General features: G+C 41.6%; 1 protein-coding gene across 3 annotated transcripts in view; it reads right to left on the bottom strand.

The window, feature by feature from the left end:
- Nucleotides 1-1377: 1377 nt before the first annotated feature.
- Nucleotides 1378-15796, bottom strand: part of plxnb2b (plexin b2b) — a 106873-nt gene continuing 92454 nt past the window's right edge. For all 3 annotated transcript variants that reach the window (XM_034535592.1, XM_034535594.1, XM_034535593.1), the window contains 15 exons: nt 15196-15296; nt 14649-14878; nt 13943-14124; nt 12029-12095; nt 11584-11730; nt 9238-9394; nt 8175-8275; nt 6710-6794; nt 6152-6303; nt 5797-5957; nt 3736-3883; nt 3446-3510; nt 3030-3105; nt 2042-2116; nt 1378-1489 (listed from right to left, as the gene is read on the bottom strand). In XM_034535592.1, the coding sequence (XP_034391483.1) occupies nt 1385-1489; nt 2042-2116; nt 3030-3105; nt 3446-3510; nt 3736-3883; nt 5797-5957; nt 6152-6303; nt 6710-6794; nt 8175-8275; nt 9238-9394; nt 11584-11730; nt 12029-12095; nt 13943-14124; nt 14649-14878; nt 15196-15296 (1852 nt within the window). In that variant the 3' untranslated portion in view covers nt 1378-1384. The remainder of the gene's footprint in view (nt 1490-2041; nt 2117-3029; nt 3106-3445; nt 3511-3735; nt 3884-5796; nt 5958-6151; nt 6304-6709; nt 6795-8174; nt 8276-9237; nt 9395-11583; nt 11731-12028; nt 12096-13942; nt 14125-14648; nt 14879-15195; nt 15297-15796) is intronic.

The raw sequence follows: 15796 nt of genomic DNA, 5'->3' as shown, positions 1-15796 counted from the left end.
CAATTGCATCTGTGGCAGGTAATCAGCAAAAGTCTATTTCATAGCTTTAGTGGCCCGATGCTAGATGACTATTTGGAACATTACAAGAGCAATACAAAAAAAAAAAATACAAAAAATGGCACTGAAAATCATGAACACGAGCAATAAATGAATCTATTTGGAAATTTCTCTAACATATTGCTGAATTGCTACCGGATGTGAATACACATAGTAAGCTAATGTGAGTGTCGATTGTGGCTCATGGTATTCTGACATTATTGCAGGGCTAACATTGTTCCATGGCAGAATAAAGTTGCTTCTAGCTGACACTTTGAAGAAAAAGAAAGAAAAAACACTTTTAATGCACAGAAGAAAAAAATATGACCAGAAATGTCTTATAACCCTTTTGAAATGTCCTTGTGTGCTTTAGTTGAAGTGGAATGTATCATGGCACTGTACAATAAAGGGAGACAGACTGTGCTATTATCGATTTCCACAAGCACAAATGGCAATCCAGCTTGAAGCAAATTGAGTCAAAATTATTTGACTCAAACATTGCTGAAACTACTGTTGACCTGTCAATCACAGGAGCCTGTACATTGCTCGATTAACCAGTGTCCCTGTGAGGACGCTTTGGTCTCAGTCAAACAGCTCGGTGAGAGCACAGGCTCCAGCGTGTCATTGGGTATGGGGGATTAAAATGACGGAAAGCAGGCGTCCCTTCGCCTTCACGCCTGACAGTAGGCATCCTGTGTGTGCACACACATTCACACACGTTCACACACAATTAAAATTTAGCAACGCACTCTCTTGTTCACATGTTGTACTTCACGCAGACATCTACACACACACACACAGGCTAATAAAAACACTATTCGCACCACACGGTGATCCATTTAAAAAGATAATTTGTTTTCCTTATAAAGCTTTCCGCATAAAGACTGCACAATAAAAAAAATATATAATACAATTCTTAAAACCTTTTCTAGACCGAAGGAAATTGAACATCTGATTATCGCCTGTGCCAGTGCTCCACAGAGGGGCTTAATTCTCAAAGATAGGTCTACCGCACTGCATTGTGGGAGCAATATTCAGTGAAGCATGAATGAGTGCGCAGACCTTTAAGGTTTGGCAAGTGAGCTTTAAGGCGTACCTATGACAGTGTAACACATCATTTTCTCTCCCCCTTTGCTCTCCATCTGCATTTCACTAGTCCCCGCTACTCCACAGCACAGAAAATGTGTCCCAGGGCCATGAACTAGAATATACATGACCACATGAGCCTGCTCTCAGCTTTATTTATTTCCGTGTTTTATTCTCCAAAAAAGGAAATAAGCCCCTGTAGTCACTGGCGGTATCCTACCATTCCCCTCCCCTCCCCTCCCTCCCTCCCTCCACTCGTGGGTTAGAGATCAGTCACTTTGTTTTCCAGGGCGGCCGCTATCTGCTGGAGCCGCAGGGTCAGCTGTTTACTCTGGGCAGCTGGGTCCTCCTCCAGGGATGCGATGATCTGAAAGAGGGATGGAAGGAGAGAAATAGAGGAGGACGAGGGAGAAGTCAGAAATGATAAGGGAAGAATTGGGCAGAGGAGGGCAAAAGAGGAATGTCGGAGAGGCGAGGAAACAGAGACGGGGGGGGAGAAGGATAGAGAATGAGGACAGGACAAAGAAGGAAGAAAAAGGGCGGAGAGTGGGAGGAGAGAATGGTGTTATTTGACATCAACAGTCACGTCATATAAGCTGTTATTGTTTGCAAGCAACACTTAGGGGAGACTGACAGCCCCATTTGTTTATCCAACTTGTTCATTAGGTTTTGTTTATCCCCTTTTCGTGACCTCAAGTGGCAATGCACAATGGACGCTTAAAAATCAATTCCCAGAGCAATTTTCCAATTCACATCCCACAGAAATGCTTTCAATTAAAATTTCATACAATCACTCTTCTGGCATATCAAGAGTGAAGAGAGAGGGGGAAAAAAAGGAAAAGCAATAATACGGTGGGCAGTAGTGCATTCAGTGGAAGAGTCTCCTTTGGGTGCGATAGGAAAGAGAAGGGCCTCTTACCCCATCATAGTATTTGCTGGCGTACTGGTAAAGCTGATGGAGAGCCACTTGTGTGTTCAGTTTGTCCGTGTGAGACTGGAGAAAATAAAAAGACAATTAGGGTTAAAGAGAAAATGTAACTTAATCGTGAAACTATAGAGAGTCGAATGAGCAATGTACTTTACTTGTTTCCAGGTTTCATTAAAGGCAATATACAAGAAAATGAACCAAGAGGCATTCTATTCTAAAATAATAAGAATAAAACATTCTCTCTCTTATTGATATCAGCCTCGCCTACATCTGTATCAGAACCTTATTAAAGTTATTGCTCGTACAAGTACAAGCCTTGAATTTCCAACTCCATCCAGTTCACATTCAACTGCAGTTTCCAACCAAATTAAGTGGAAATTGTAACCTAATTTGCAGAATGCAACTTAAGAACTGGTTGTCTATGGCGACATTCCTCGGCCAAATTACTGACGGACTTCTCTATTAAAAACAACATGATTTTTGCTCTTCAACTGTATTTCTGATCAAATAGCTGCTGAAGGGAATGTTCCTGTAGTGTTAAACCTCACTTACTGTTACCGCGGTAACCACGGAAGTCTTATAATTAACAAGGACTGAGAGCTTGAAGTGGTGATCCTAAAGATTTTCATTGAAATAAAAATATGTTGAGTCAATTTGAACCTATTCAATTGCCCACGGATGAAATGAACACAATGCTTATAGAATTGCGGTATTAAGAACTGGTCGTCTACGGCGACATTCGAGAAATAAAGGCTGTATTACAGGTTTTCTACATTATATTCAAGAAAAACTATGCCCACAACTCTGAAAACTTGAAGCACATGTATCAACATAAAGACTCATAAACCCTGAGCAAAATCCCATTCTTTTCACTGGGACTGAACTGGGACTGAACTCTGAAGGAGTGTCACTTTAAGGATTATAACTTTAATAGCAGAGCAATCTAAGTGGAACAGAAAATGACAGCAGTGTTTCTCACCCGTGACACCTCCGCCAGATGAGTGTTCATGTCCTGATCACTGACAGGAACCATCTGCCTGATGCCCTTGTAATAACTACACACACACACACACACACACACACACACACACACACACACACACACACACACACACACACACACACACACACACACACACACACACACACACACACACACACACACACACACACACACACACACACACACACACACACACACACACACACACACACACACACACACACACACACACACACACACACACACACACACACACACACACACACACACACACACACACAATGTTTTAATCACTACATTCTACAATTGTCATTGACAAATCTCTTAAAAGAAGCCTTTGAAACTGACATGAAAACCACAGATCGAAAGAATATTGTGCTGACAGGACTTACTCATCCACCATCTTCTTGTAAGTGGAGATCTCCTTTGCATAGAGTAGTTTGTTACTTGGAGAGTCCTAGAGAAAAAAAGTGGACGCAACAATGAAAACAACGGCACTTTAGATTGAGAGACCTTTGACATTCCCACTTCTCCCTCCGTTTTACTTCTCATGTAATCCACTTTATCGTCTTGATCTCCCCCGTCTTCCCTCTTGCCCTCTCACTTCACCCCTTCAACCCTTCACCCCTTCACCCCCCCCCCCTCCTCCTTTCTCTTCCTCCTCCTTCCCGTTTCCACTCACCCGGCTGAGTTTGTGCTCGCTCTTGGTACAGGCATCCATGAAGGTCTGGGCGATGACGGAGAGCGAGGCGTCCACCACTTCAGACACGTGGACGTCGAAGGTGAAGTGGGGGTTCTTGAGGATGTTCACCCAGAACCGCAGAGGAAGGCTGCGCGGCAGAAAAAGGAGTAACAGATCGCAGTTGTTATCATTACTATTGCTCCAGAATGTGGGGGGGGATCAAGCGCATTACATCTATGAATTAATTTGAATCAGAGAGGCGTTTCATGTGTAAGAGCACTTGCCTGAGGTGCAATTGAGTGCAGTACAAGATAATAACAGGGATGGAGGAAAATCCTTTCTCGCGGGTGTCATATTATTCAGAACAATACCCTCGATTGTCAATTTGTATTACTATTTCATGTGATACTGACCTCTCTGAGAATCATTGCCGTTGCATGATAATGAAATGAAAAGAAAAATGGAAAAAAAAGTAACCTCTGAGAAGTTCCTGATAACAAAAGGCATCTAAATTGTCAATGATGATTTTTCTGCTCGTCACGAAAAAAGTGATTAGAAATTCTGAAGCGACACCAAAACTTGGACCTTTCAAGTCGGTGCGCGTGCAGCTTCACAACTCGAAGCACCGACTTTACAGTGATGCTCGAGTATGCTCGCTAATTTCCCTTCTGAACAGGAAAACACACGCTCCATACGCTCCTTTTCAACGTCGCGCCACCTTGTGTATTCAAAAGAATGCCCAAGATACAGTAGTTACCAAAAAAAAACAAAAAAACAACTCTCCTCCCTGATCCGTGCAATTGCCCGGGCCATCTGAGACGCGAAGCGCAAACCGTGTAAAATTCATACTGGTTTGGTAATATCTCCGGGGAAAGCTGCAGTGAGAATACAATAGAAGGACAAAAATAGCAATGTTGCTATAATCACAGAATTAAATTAGCTTGGGACATAATTACCATGTTTGTTTGTTGTTGTGCCTCACACACACACATTCATATTTAATACATGGCCCTCAGTTGATTTGATAAACAGAACGGGTGGATGCAGAACGTGGTGTGGAGTCTGGTAAGTAATTAAATCGCTCATCTCCTGTCCTTGTGTGGTTGCTCTCTTGCCAGCCTTACGTCAATCACTGGCATCTAAATGCAACACGTTGACTTGTATGCTTGAGCCTCAGCCGACGTGACACTAATTTATGCACTTAAATGTCACATGGGAGCGGGGAGATTAAAACTGCAAACTAAGTGAGTGGAAATTGTGCATTCGTATTCAGCTCTTTCTTGGACAAGTATTTCTTGGAGAGTCACTATAACTCTCCAGCACTCTGGCATCGGGATACGTGGTGTTGCTCAGACTTAGACAGTGTGTGTGTGTGTGTGTTCTTGTGGAGATTTTAGTTAAGCACCGTAGAGTACAATTTTGAGGTAATTGTACAATACTTTAGTATTTCCATTTGATGCTATTTTATACTTCTACTTCACTACATTTCAAAGGGAAATATTGGACCTTGAAGTTAGGCCTACTTTTCAGCTTTTGCATTAAAACACTTTTTGATGAGCTTATAAATATGACGCTCCATCAAAGCGGTTTCCAACATTTTGGCTTGTGAACGTTCACAACAAAGTAAATGTCTATAAGTTGTTAACAGTTCTACTACTAAAGAAAGACTGTGAGGAACCTAGAACTGGCCAATGGCGCCTCTGTGTTTGATTTAAGGCAACATCAGGAGGCGAGGAGGGGGAGCTGCACGCCTGGCAGCGGCAGCTCCCCCTTTGGGCCAGGAGCAGAGCGTCGCCTCGCTGCTCCGCCGGTTCCCTCTGGGAGCCAATACCAACCCCATGCTTCCAGACCGTATTGCTGGGCCCACTGGAAGGGAGGGAGGAACGGGAGAACCAGAAACAAGACCTGAGGAGGTCACACTGTCAGACCCAGCTGCAGTAAAATTAAAGTTCCTCATCGTAGCTTTATGTTAGTGATGGGAGGACTTCCTCCACCACTACTTACCGTCCAGTACCTACAAATTAAACGGTATTTGTGTCTGCAGGCGTACAGTGCTCTTACCTATTAGTCTTCCAGATATGGATGGTCTCCTCGTCCACATTGTTGTGTTTCAGTGCCTGCTCATCCAGGAAGTCAAAGAAATATTTGATAGCCGGTGGCACCACTGTCCCAGAGCACAGCACACTGCGGAAGAAGTCATCTACAAACTGCTGTAGTGTTCCCTGAAAGAGGCCACAAATAACGTGAGACGGGGCAGAGACAGAAATATCACAGCTGTGAGACATATCCATTTGCACCTAATGTGACTGTAGATATTCAGGCTTTCTGCATTTTCTGCCAGAAGCAATTAATTTAAGTTGGAAATAGATAACTACTTAACACATGTTTGACTGAATAAATGAGCCTGTCTTTGTACCTTGACAGAAAGGAGTCGTGTTAAATAGATCTCTGTAATGGCTTTGGTCATCGACTTGTCCTTTATGCTTCCTCGTTTGGATTTGATCTCATCCAGTTCATCCGCCGGCCTCACCAAGTGAAACACCTTGTCATCTTCCAGCAGTGCATTCCCTGGAGGCGGTGAAAAAAAATAACAATAAACTTTAAAAACTTTCTTCTCGGCCCGTATTTATTCACACACACACTCTGACAGAAGACATTCAGATGATGAAGAGGGAGGGTGCTTGTCAACTGAATTTTGATGCAGAGAGAATATCCAAAAGGAAATGCTAAACAATAAACTATTCTGAAATGAACATTAAAAAGGCAGAAGATGAAAGTGCATATTATTTCAGCATAATCTCAAAAGTGCGCTATACATAAAACAACACGCATTAGCATGTTAAATGGGAGTGGGGATGCTGACATAAACCCTGGGGATAAGAAACAAAGATGAGCATTGTATCCTCAAGCTCACACCTGATCAATGCTCGTTTCAACAAGTGTGTGCTTATGTGGTATTTAGAGATATACGTACGCTCTCCATGGTTTTCCTGGTTCTGGTCATAGTTCTGCTGAATGGAGAACACTTTGGACAAGACTAATGTGGCGTTATCGCGCACCTGAAATGCACATAATAGTCTTTTGTTAGACAGAAAACAGAAAAGTCACACTATACAATACACACACCTTTAATAGGTGCTGTGACTGAGCAGTCTTTCAGTGGCACAGAACTAATTCATAATCAATGCGATTGAGTGGACAGCAACAGTGGGCCTTTATGGGGGGGTACTTACAGGCCATTTTCTTTGGCGTCAACCCATTATTGAACTCACAAATACTGTGATTAGCACTAATCTGACACAATTAATCTATGGCAGCAAGGTTGTCCTTTAAGAACAACTGCAAGACAGCAGCAAGTAGGGTGAAGAAAAAGAAGAGGAGTACCATTGAGAGAGGAGAGAATAGGGGGACACGTAGGGGATATTTGCAAGTGACCTTTTATTTCACTTGGATCAATACAGTGCCAAGAAGATTTAGTGGCCTTCTGTCGACCACGGAACGCTGACGAGAACAAACCAAGTCCAGGCCCTTTCAACTAGCTGGTGGTGATAAATAATACATTGCTGGCATGTTGCTAAACTGATGAAGGCAAACACTGAAGGAAAAAGGCTATGTGGTGTTTTCTTCAATATTTGATTAAGCGGCACACATTTATCTGCTGCTTAGCTCGCCACAAAGACTGAAAACAGGATGACAGCTAGTCTGATTCTTTCCAACAGTAACATAATATTGCCGAACCAGCAACTCTAAAGTGCATTAATTAAGAGCCAGGCTAGCTGTCCCTCCCCGCCCCCTCCTTTCCAGTCTTTGTGCTAAGCTAACTAACAGACTGTGGCGTCATATTTTTAATGGACACATTTGAAATGTAGGAATCTCCTAATCTAACTCTCTGCAAGAAGGTAAGTAGATTAATTTTCCAAAAGTTAAACGATTCCTGTAAGAGGGTTGACGTGCAATTAAAGTCCCCAGCTGGACTCAAACCAGCACAGTTAGGATCATCACTTCGAACCCCCCGCGTCAACAGGACACCCAGGGATTTCTTTTTAGCCAAAAAGCAACTGCAGAGTACACGTCCGGATTGTTTGTGAATGCTGTCATGTTTTTATCGCCATGCAAGTCAGAAAAATAACATGTTTTTACACATTTACGTTGATTAAACTAGTTGTTAATAGCATACACATGTAAATAGGGTAATTAGCTTAAAAGAGTATTAATCAAATAATCACATAGCTGTAAATGTGCAAAAGACAGATTTCACACCAACCACTGTGACTGACACAAGATGTACAGCTCAGCCTTTGAGTGAAATAGGGTGAAAATAGGCAACGCCATTCACATCCACACGCCCACTGAAAGCTATTTACTTCCCCTCTGCCTCCTCACATCCCTTCTATTTTAAACATGTTTCGTCGAGACACTAAAACGTTGTCAGTACTCACGTTGTAGTGTGCCAGGGTGTTGAAGCGTTTCCACCTGCCCTCTTTCTGGGACGTCAGGTCCAGATCTGACAAAATCTGCCCTGTCGAGCCCGGGCGCCACTCTGTGATGAAGGCAGAGAGGAAGTCAATTAATTAACTCTGCGACTGTTGTGACTGGCAACGTGTCACCATACTGCAACGTTTTTTTTTGTTCTTTATTTCATTACATTACATTACATGTCATTTAGCTGACGCTTTTATCCAAAGCGACTTACAATAAGTGCATTAAACCATGAGTCCAAATTTCAATGCGGTTTGCATTTATTTCATCATCGGTCATTGTTACCCTGAGGTTATTCACTACTAATGTGGTCTGAAATAAATCCAGCTACCCATCCTTCTCTCTCTCTCCTTTTTTTTATCTCTCTCCCCCTGAGATTTAGTGGCACAATTGAGTTAATTTTGGCTGAAGAATTGACGGATCAGTATTTTCTGAATAATTTAAATCTCATTCTAAACTTTTATTTGCACCCCAACACTTTCAATTTAGAAAAAAAAAGAATCCGCCACCACGGCAGACCTGAACTCAACAACATCTGTGACATATGATTAATTTACAAGTACCACCAAATATAAGGGGGTTATCTTTCCGATTCACCATGGAAGAAGACGGATCTCTGCTTATCTAAAATGTATAAAGGAATGAGATTTACAGCCTGCGTGGGAATAGAAATGCCTTTGATGTTGGAAAATGTCTATAGAGCATTTGCCTTTCAAGTTAGTCCCCAAGGTTCCTGACTACAGTAGTGAGCAAAAACTTTGTTTAGTTATTATATTCCACAAACAGAGACAGAAAGAGAGATCATCTTCAAACCAATCTATCAAATTAAGTTAAAATGAAATAAAGAATCAATTATCTATTTAGACAAATGCATTCTGATTGAATTAAAAAGGCATTTCAGTCAGGACTGAAATAGCTTCTCCTTTTTGATGTCCTCCTCCCTCCCTGTAAGGCTTACATTATTCATCATTGTTATACATTTATCTCTTCAGCTCATCCTCTTGTGTGCCCTCATTTACTCACCCAGTGTGACATTGTCAACCTTGGGCCGCTGGGAGTACGGCAGGTTCCTGTACACCTGCTCTATGATCTTCTCTTTCACCTGCGAGATGGTGTCACAGCTCAGCACCTTGACGGGCGTCACATCCGGACCCTCGCCCTGCACCAGCACTTGCAGGGTCTGGCAAACACACAGATACACACACACACACACACACACACACGTTAAGCTCTAATACAATAATATAGCAAGTGCATATACAGACGCAGCAAAACACACAAATAAGAAATATGCAGACATATTAAAACATGGCCAGAGCACCCAGCCACCCTCCTACACAATCACATGCAGAGTCCCCTCTGTCGGGATGTTGTCGTCATGGCAACCAGGCTTCTGTAAGCACACATGCTCTCTGTGGTGACACCTGAAAGGTCTCCTGTCACCTTGGCCAGCTAATGACGAAGGCTCAGCGGGGGCAATCTCTGACCCACCTCGCCTCCCACAATCAGAAATAACTAACTGACCACTCGACAGACTCAAAAATGAGACACCCGCCGTAGCAATCTCGTCAGCCTGTCTGCGTCTTTGAGGTGAATGAGACGAGCCATGCTGTGACTTAAAGCAAACAGGAAACAGTGTCTGCCTGTAAAATCTAGCCCATCGAGTTTTTTCCTCCTCCTGTAATTCAATCACAGAAGGCGATCCATCACGGCAGGAGACGTGTAATTCAGGCTAATTTGGTAATTGTCCTCGACAACGCCATTACCCATGGGTCTTTTTGTTTGTGCTGACTTCAACAGAAAACAGCTGTGTTCACATTAGCTTCCATTACTGAAACACGATACCGAAGCGAGACAAACACGGGCCATTTATGACTTCTGTAAACTGTCCAAATAGACAAAGAGCAGGTGCAGGTGCAGCTTGGAAGATTGAGGAGAAGTTGAGGAGGTCGCTTGTACCAACAAGTAGTACTTGTACCTCCGGCCAGGCCTTTCGCCGCTATATAGGAATGTGTTGTTTGTGTCGTTTTCGAGCAGAAAACATTGACACTGAAAATGGATGTCACACAAAAGCGGGCAGTCGCCCTGGGGGTTTTTGGTGGTTACCATGGCAACTGTACTGGGTGTGTATGTGTATGTGTATGTTCTTGTACTTCCATCCTGGTGTCACTGTGGGGACCAAAACCCCTCCCACGAGCTTCAAAACACCCCATGTAGTTTTCTAGGAGGTCCCCATGAAAGGCATTTTCAAGACCAAAAATCTGTGTGACTATGTATGAATGCGGCCCGAGTACTGTGGTCCTCACAAGGTCAGTTGTTCTGGAAGTGTGCATCGCTGTTTGTTCACTCTCTTACTTATATTGGTCAAAAGTAGTATCAAGTTTGGGAATGCATTTTAAACTTTGTATCTTTTTTGAGCATGAATAAATTGCTACATTTGTAAAAATAAATAAATACACAAATAATTAGATAGAGAATCCATACATAATGAATATTGATATTGATATAGTTGCTATTAATATTTATCTCATGATTTGCTTTAAATGTTACGCGTCAATAATACCCCGAAAATACTCAACTGAAACAGTATAGGGTAGTGGTGGTGTACTTGTATATTTACCCATAGTCTTGAAAAAAAAAACGAGGTATGATTATGCACTACGGGCTTTTTGGAAAATGCTTTCTTGAAAAATGCTGTTTTTGAAAAATGCTTTTTTGACAAATTCTTTCTTTGAAAAATGCTTTTTTTGAAAAATGCCTAAATAGAGAAAACAGATGTATACGGCAGATTAAGTGTTTTTCGAACCTGAAATATGGAACGTCTACTATTACAGAGCCGTTGTTTATTGTAATGCAGGAACATGTCATTCAGTGCAACAGTGTGGCTCTTTGATGCTCCAAAAATTAGTATGTAAATGAAAATATGAAAATAACTCTAAACCTAGATTTAAAAGAGTTTAACGACCTTTCAATGATTAATTATTAATATATTACAGTTGTAATGTTGTGTTATTGTTATGTTAATTTTCATGCTAAACATATTGAGTCTATTGTTGTGTTTTAATGCAGTGGCCACATTGTTTTTGGTAACTTTGAATTGAATTGAACTAAACTGAATTGAGAGAGAGAGATGGATCGATGAATATTCTATTTAAGAATTCTCTGATTGCAGCATTTCAGCTTTGTTATTATTAAAAGAGCCGAGATGCTCAATAGGACACAGAATATGTTGGGAGCTCAACCGGATCATATCCCCAAACTGGTAAAACATGTTGTGAAAGTCCACATGCTCACAAAAAGCTTTTAAGTAACTGCATTTTGTGTGTGAGCACATGCGTGTGTGTGTGTGAGTGAGTCCGTCCATCTCACCAGGACAGAGTACTCTACATCGTCGCCCAACAGGCCCGTGTCGTTGAGGGTGTACTTGGCTTTCTTCACTCTGGCGTCCACGGGCCCTTTCTCAATCTGGTGCTTGATGGCTCGGAACAGTTTGTACAAGGGCTCTCCTGCAGAGTCCTAATATACACACACAGACACACAGACACACAGACACACAGACACACACACACACAGACACACAGACACACACACAGCGCTTTAGACTTCCAGATGTTGTTAAGGAGCTAATTGTTGTCATTAGCAGTTTAGAAGACAGATACATGCACATTATCAATACAGAGCACTAATGAAAGCAATGGAGAAATCCATGCACTTAGCCCACAGTTTAATGCTGGAGGATATCATTATACACATTTTCTGTATAAGATAACAGATTGCATACAATACATTTTTAGTGACCTCAAACTCTTGTTACCTTTAAAAACTGGTAAAGGCAGATCGACATCCAGTTACATAGCATCCTTTCCACCACTGTCTCTGACCTGGTAAAACAGAGAGACAGGAGATTTTAATATCATTGTCCAAATACAACTCAGAAACCTCTTATAAATAGTCATTACTCGTCCATACTGGATGTTATGCTGTCAATGATTAATTTGAGCTTGTTAGCATTTGTCTTTACATATTTGTAACATGTTGTATGCGTTTATTGTGTTTTATGTTCTAGTATGTTTACTGTGTTTTACCTGGAAAAAGTTGAACAACTTCTTTTATGTTCACTGTACTCTCTTGAAAGTGTGGAAATACTATGTGCATCTCCCAAAAGGGAAATGCCTGCACAGCATGTCAGTATCAGTATATTTTAATTTGAAAATCATGTCAGTGGTCACTTGACAGATCGTCAATGCTAATGTCACATACCCACTGGTGGCGCCCATCGTTAGCTGCTAGCATGCCTAATTAGATGTCTTGTATATAAGGGGGCTTGTGTTGGCACAATGGTCTAATCAGCATAATGAGCCTCTCCATTGGGGGATAATTAAGATTGTGTACTTGCACAACATCTAGTCTCAGCGTGCCTAGCCACAGCAGACAGTTCAATTCACATAACCCCTTCCCAGCAGTGATGAGCGACTGTACGTTCAGACAAGTGGGTCCTGCTGAGGGAGAGGAGGCCGCCATCAGTGGATGATTTGACCTCGACATGATCATTACAGTGGTGAAGAGGGTGAAGAACAACCAAAAAAAAAGAAGAAGCAAGGATTGGAGATTCTTTTCTGAGGGCTAAATACTTCAATGAAGTTTACAGACTCTAATTTTACAAAGGCATTGTGAGCCAAGGGAGACAACACAGAGCAATTAATATTACGTAATATTACGTAAGGATTTTGCCATTTTGGAAAGATTCTAAAAATATCAATTCATTTGTTGAAATAAATAGTGTTATGTCATGCCAATCACAACATTGTTTTTTAAGTAAGAATGTATGACTCATGCATTGCTATTTTTTTGTAATATAACAATTGATCTCTCAATTCTTAAAATAAAATTCAGGTCAGATTAGATGTTGGGTGCAGGTGATGTACGCTTCAGTTGATCAGTTTGCTCAGATCAGAATTGAGAGCTGGAGCTTATTCATACAATTAAACAGGCTCAGCATTTTTTAAGAGATACAGTATCCATTGAAAAATCCTCCCGGTGCAAGATTAAGCCATAATGCGACCAATATAATTGGATTTATGTATTCGAGGCAATCAAAAACAAGCAAAAGCAATTTTCAGCCCATTCCCCCAATTGGTCAAGAGCTATAGGTTAAGAAGATGAAGAGGATGATGATGAGGAATAGCAAAAGAAGAATCACACAATACTCTGTGATTGGACTTGGAGGAAAAAAAACACAGACGGAGAAACAGAAGGAGGACTAGAATAGATCAAGCAACCGTCTGGCTCTTGATAGTGCACTACAGTAGTCAGTGCACAATTCAGCAGACAACATGGCAACAGAATGAAACAGTCCACTGGCTCTTGAAGTGAATCCCAGTCCTCCTAAAATGGTTAATTATACTGCTGCCAGGGTTGAGATATGTAGTGATTCTGAATAGAGAGCTTAAAAATAAGGATATTAATGATATCAGGGCAAAAGTTGCCAAACGGGACAGTCAACAGTCATGCTAGCTGTTCTCCGAGGTCTTCCAGCAGAGACAGCTAACCTCAGCATGCTAACAGGCTCACAATCACTAAGCTGACATGCTGATAATTAGCAGTATGATCATGATGGCCATCTTAGTTTCATGCCAAACGTTTGCTCATTTGCAATAAACACAAGGTGTATGTACTGTACGAGTAGTAGTATGTACTGAGCAGCAGCACGGAGGGGCTCCTTACTCACCTGCGCAACATGAGTTTAGGGTTCTTGCTGTGGACGTATTCCTCCATCAGCTCCAGCAGCAGTGTTCTCATAATGTCGGTGTAGTATTCCAGTTTCCCGTGCAAAGCTACCGTCAGCAGGGATGCGAAGTACACCTTGGACCTGGCGTTGAAGTCATGACTGCGCTCCAGGGTGCGGATAAACTACACACACACATAAAGAAACGGGCGAAAGACAAGCTACGTTAATCATCCTGATAAATGCTAACATCTTGATCCATTATGCGCCCCATTTAGCAAAGTATGTTAGAATGCTAGCATTGGATAATTAAGTAAACACAATTACAGCTCAGGCGATAAAGAATGTCAATAGTTTTGGAGGTATTTGGTCATTTTGACCTGATTATGGCTCGATATGTCAGGGGGATCACCAACGCTGTTACAAATGATCCTCTCGGGGACATAAATATCGACAAATTGAATAAAAAATGTTGTTCAATATGAAAAATTTCACTTAGAAGCACAAAAGCCATTCTGCTGATGAAGTTAGAGAACAAATCAGGTGATTACCAAAGTCATTAAGATACATCATCTGAGAACCATGAACGTCAAAACCAGTTCTCCCCTTCGCCAGCCTGTTACCTGGGTCCTGTATAGAAGCTGCCCACTGCTTCTCATACATAAAAGTAGATTAACATATTTCACATAATCACATGCAGTATAATTACATTAATGAGGAAGGTCTTTGAGTTCAGGAGGTTGGAGAACTGGTTGAGCGCCTGAGCCACTATGGCCCGTCGAGCCTCTGGGATGTCGAGCTTTCCTGTGATCATCACATCGTTGGCACCGTCCTTAGAGGGCAGGAAGAAGACGCGTTCGGTGTAGGTTTTGTAGTCCAGGAAGGGGATTCGGCCCTCGCTCAGTTCGTTGGTGTGGTCCTCCATCTCGATCATCAAGTCTGCGAGATAAAAAACAAGAAAATGGTACCTTGTTCATTTTTAATAAGCAGCTTTTCTCATTTGTGTGCTGCTCGTCTGTCTCAATCATTATGTTGCGACGGGCAGCGAAGGGAAATAATTTCAGCTGTGAAAGATTGTTTTCTATTACTGTTACTGCAAAACTGATCCTCATAATGACGATAACATGATATTAAGCAGGATAATTGATTTAATTCATTGTAATACAATGCATCAAATAAATGTAATCAGAGCTATGAAGCACTTCATTACTTTATAGCTTCTTAGAAGCACATTAGCGATGTTGCACTGTTGGTACCTGTGAATTCTTTCTTGCAGCGGTCCCGTACGCTCTCCTCCAGATTCTCAAGCTGATGTTTCACCTTCTCGTACTCCCTCTCTGCCTGTTGACTCTTTCTCCTGGACACATTAAACAAGCACAACACATGTGTCGTTAAAAAAAAAAGAAGGAATTTAAACTTGAAAAAGAATTAAAAGTTTCAGAGGTCTAATTGTTTAAAGACTCTTGTAAGAGTCGGCACAGTTGGCTGATAACCTAGCCGCAGTGTTTCCTTTGATTCTCCCAAAAATATATTTTTAGCGCTGGTTTTTACTCTGTCACTGATGTAAGGGTTTTATAAATATTCAGCAGAAAATTTGCAAGTTTAATTGACCCATGGCCGCCTGTGTTTTTTTTGGAGAACCTCTAAAGGCACAGACTGATGAGGTCAAATTAAAACCAGTGTCATATTATGACAATGCAGTTTGAGAAAAATACCATATTTGCATTAATATGTACCGAAGAGAACAAAAAGTGTGTCATTGTAGGGGTTTAGTTTTAGGTGTATGTGTTTGTGGTCAAATAGGGTGTTATTGTACACCTCTCTAACATTTATTTTACCCCAAACTTAAGTAACGTC

Source organism: Cyclopterus lumpus, chromosome 6 (assembly GCF_009769545.1).
Source record: "Cyclopterus lumpus isolate fCycLum1 chromosome 6, fCycLum1.pri, whole genome shotgun sequence".
Taxonomy (NCBI): Eukaryota; Metazoa; Chordata; class Actinopteri; order Perciformes; family Cyclopteridae; genus Cyclopterus; species Cyclopterus lumpus.
Note: the sequence above shows the minus strand (reverse complement) of the source record. Positions and strands in the feature narration are given on the sequence as shown.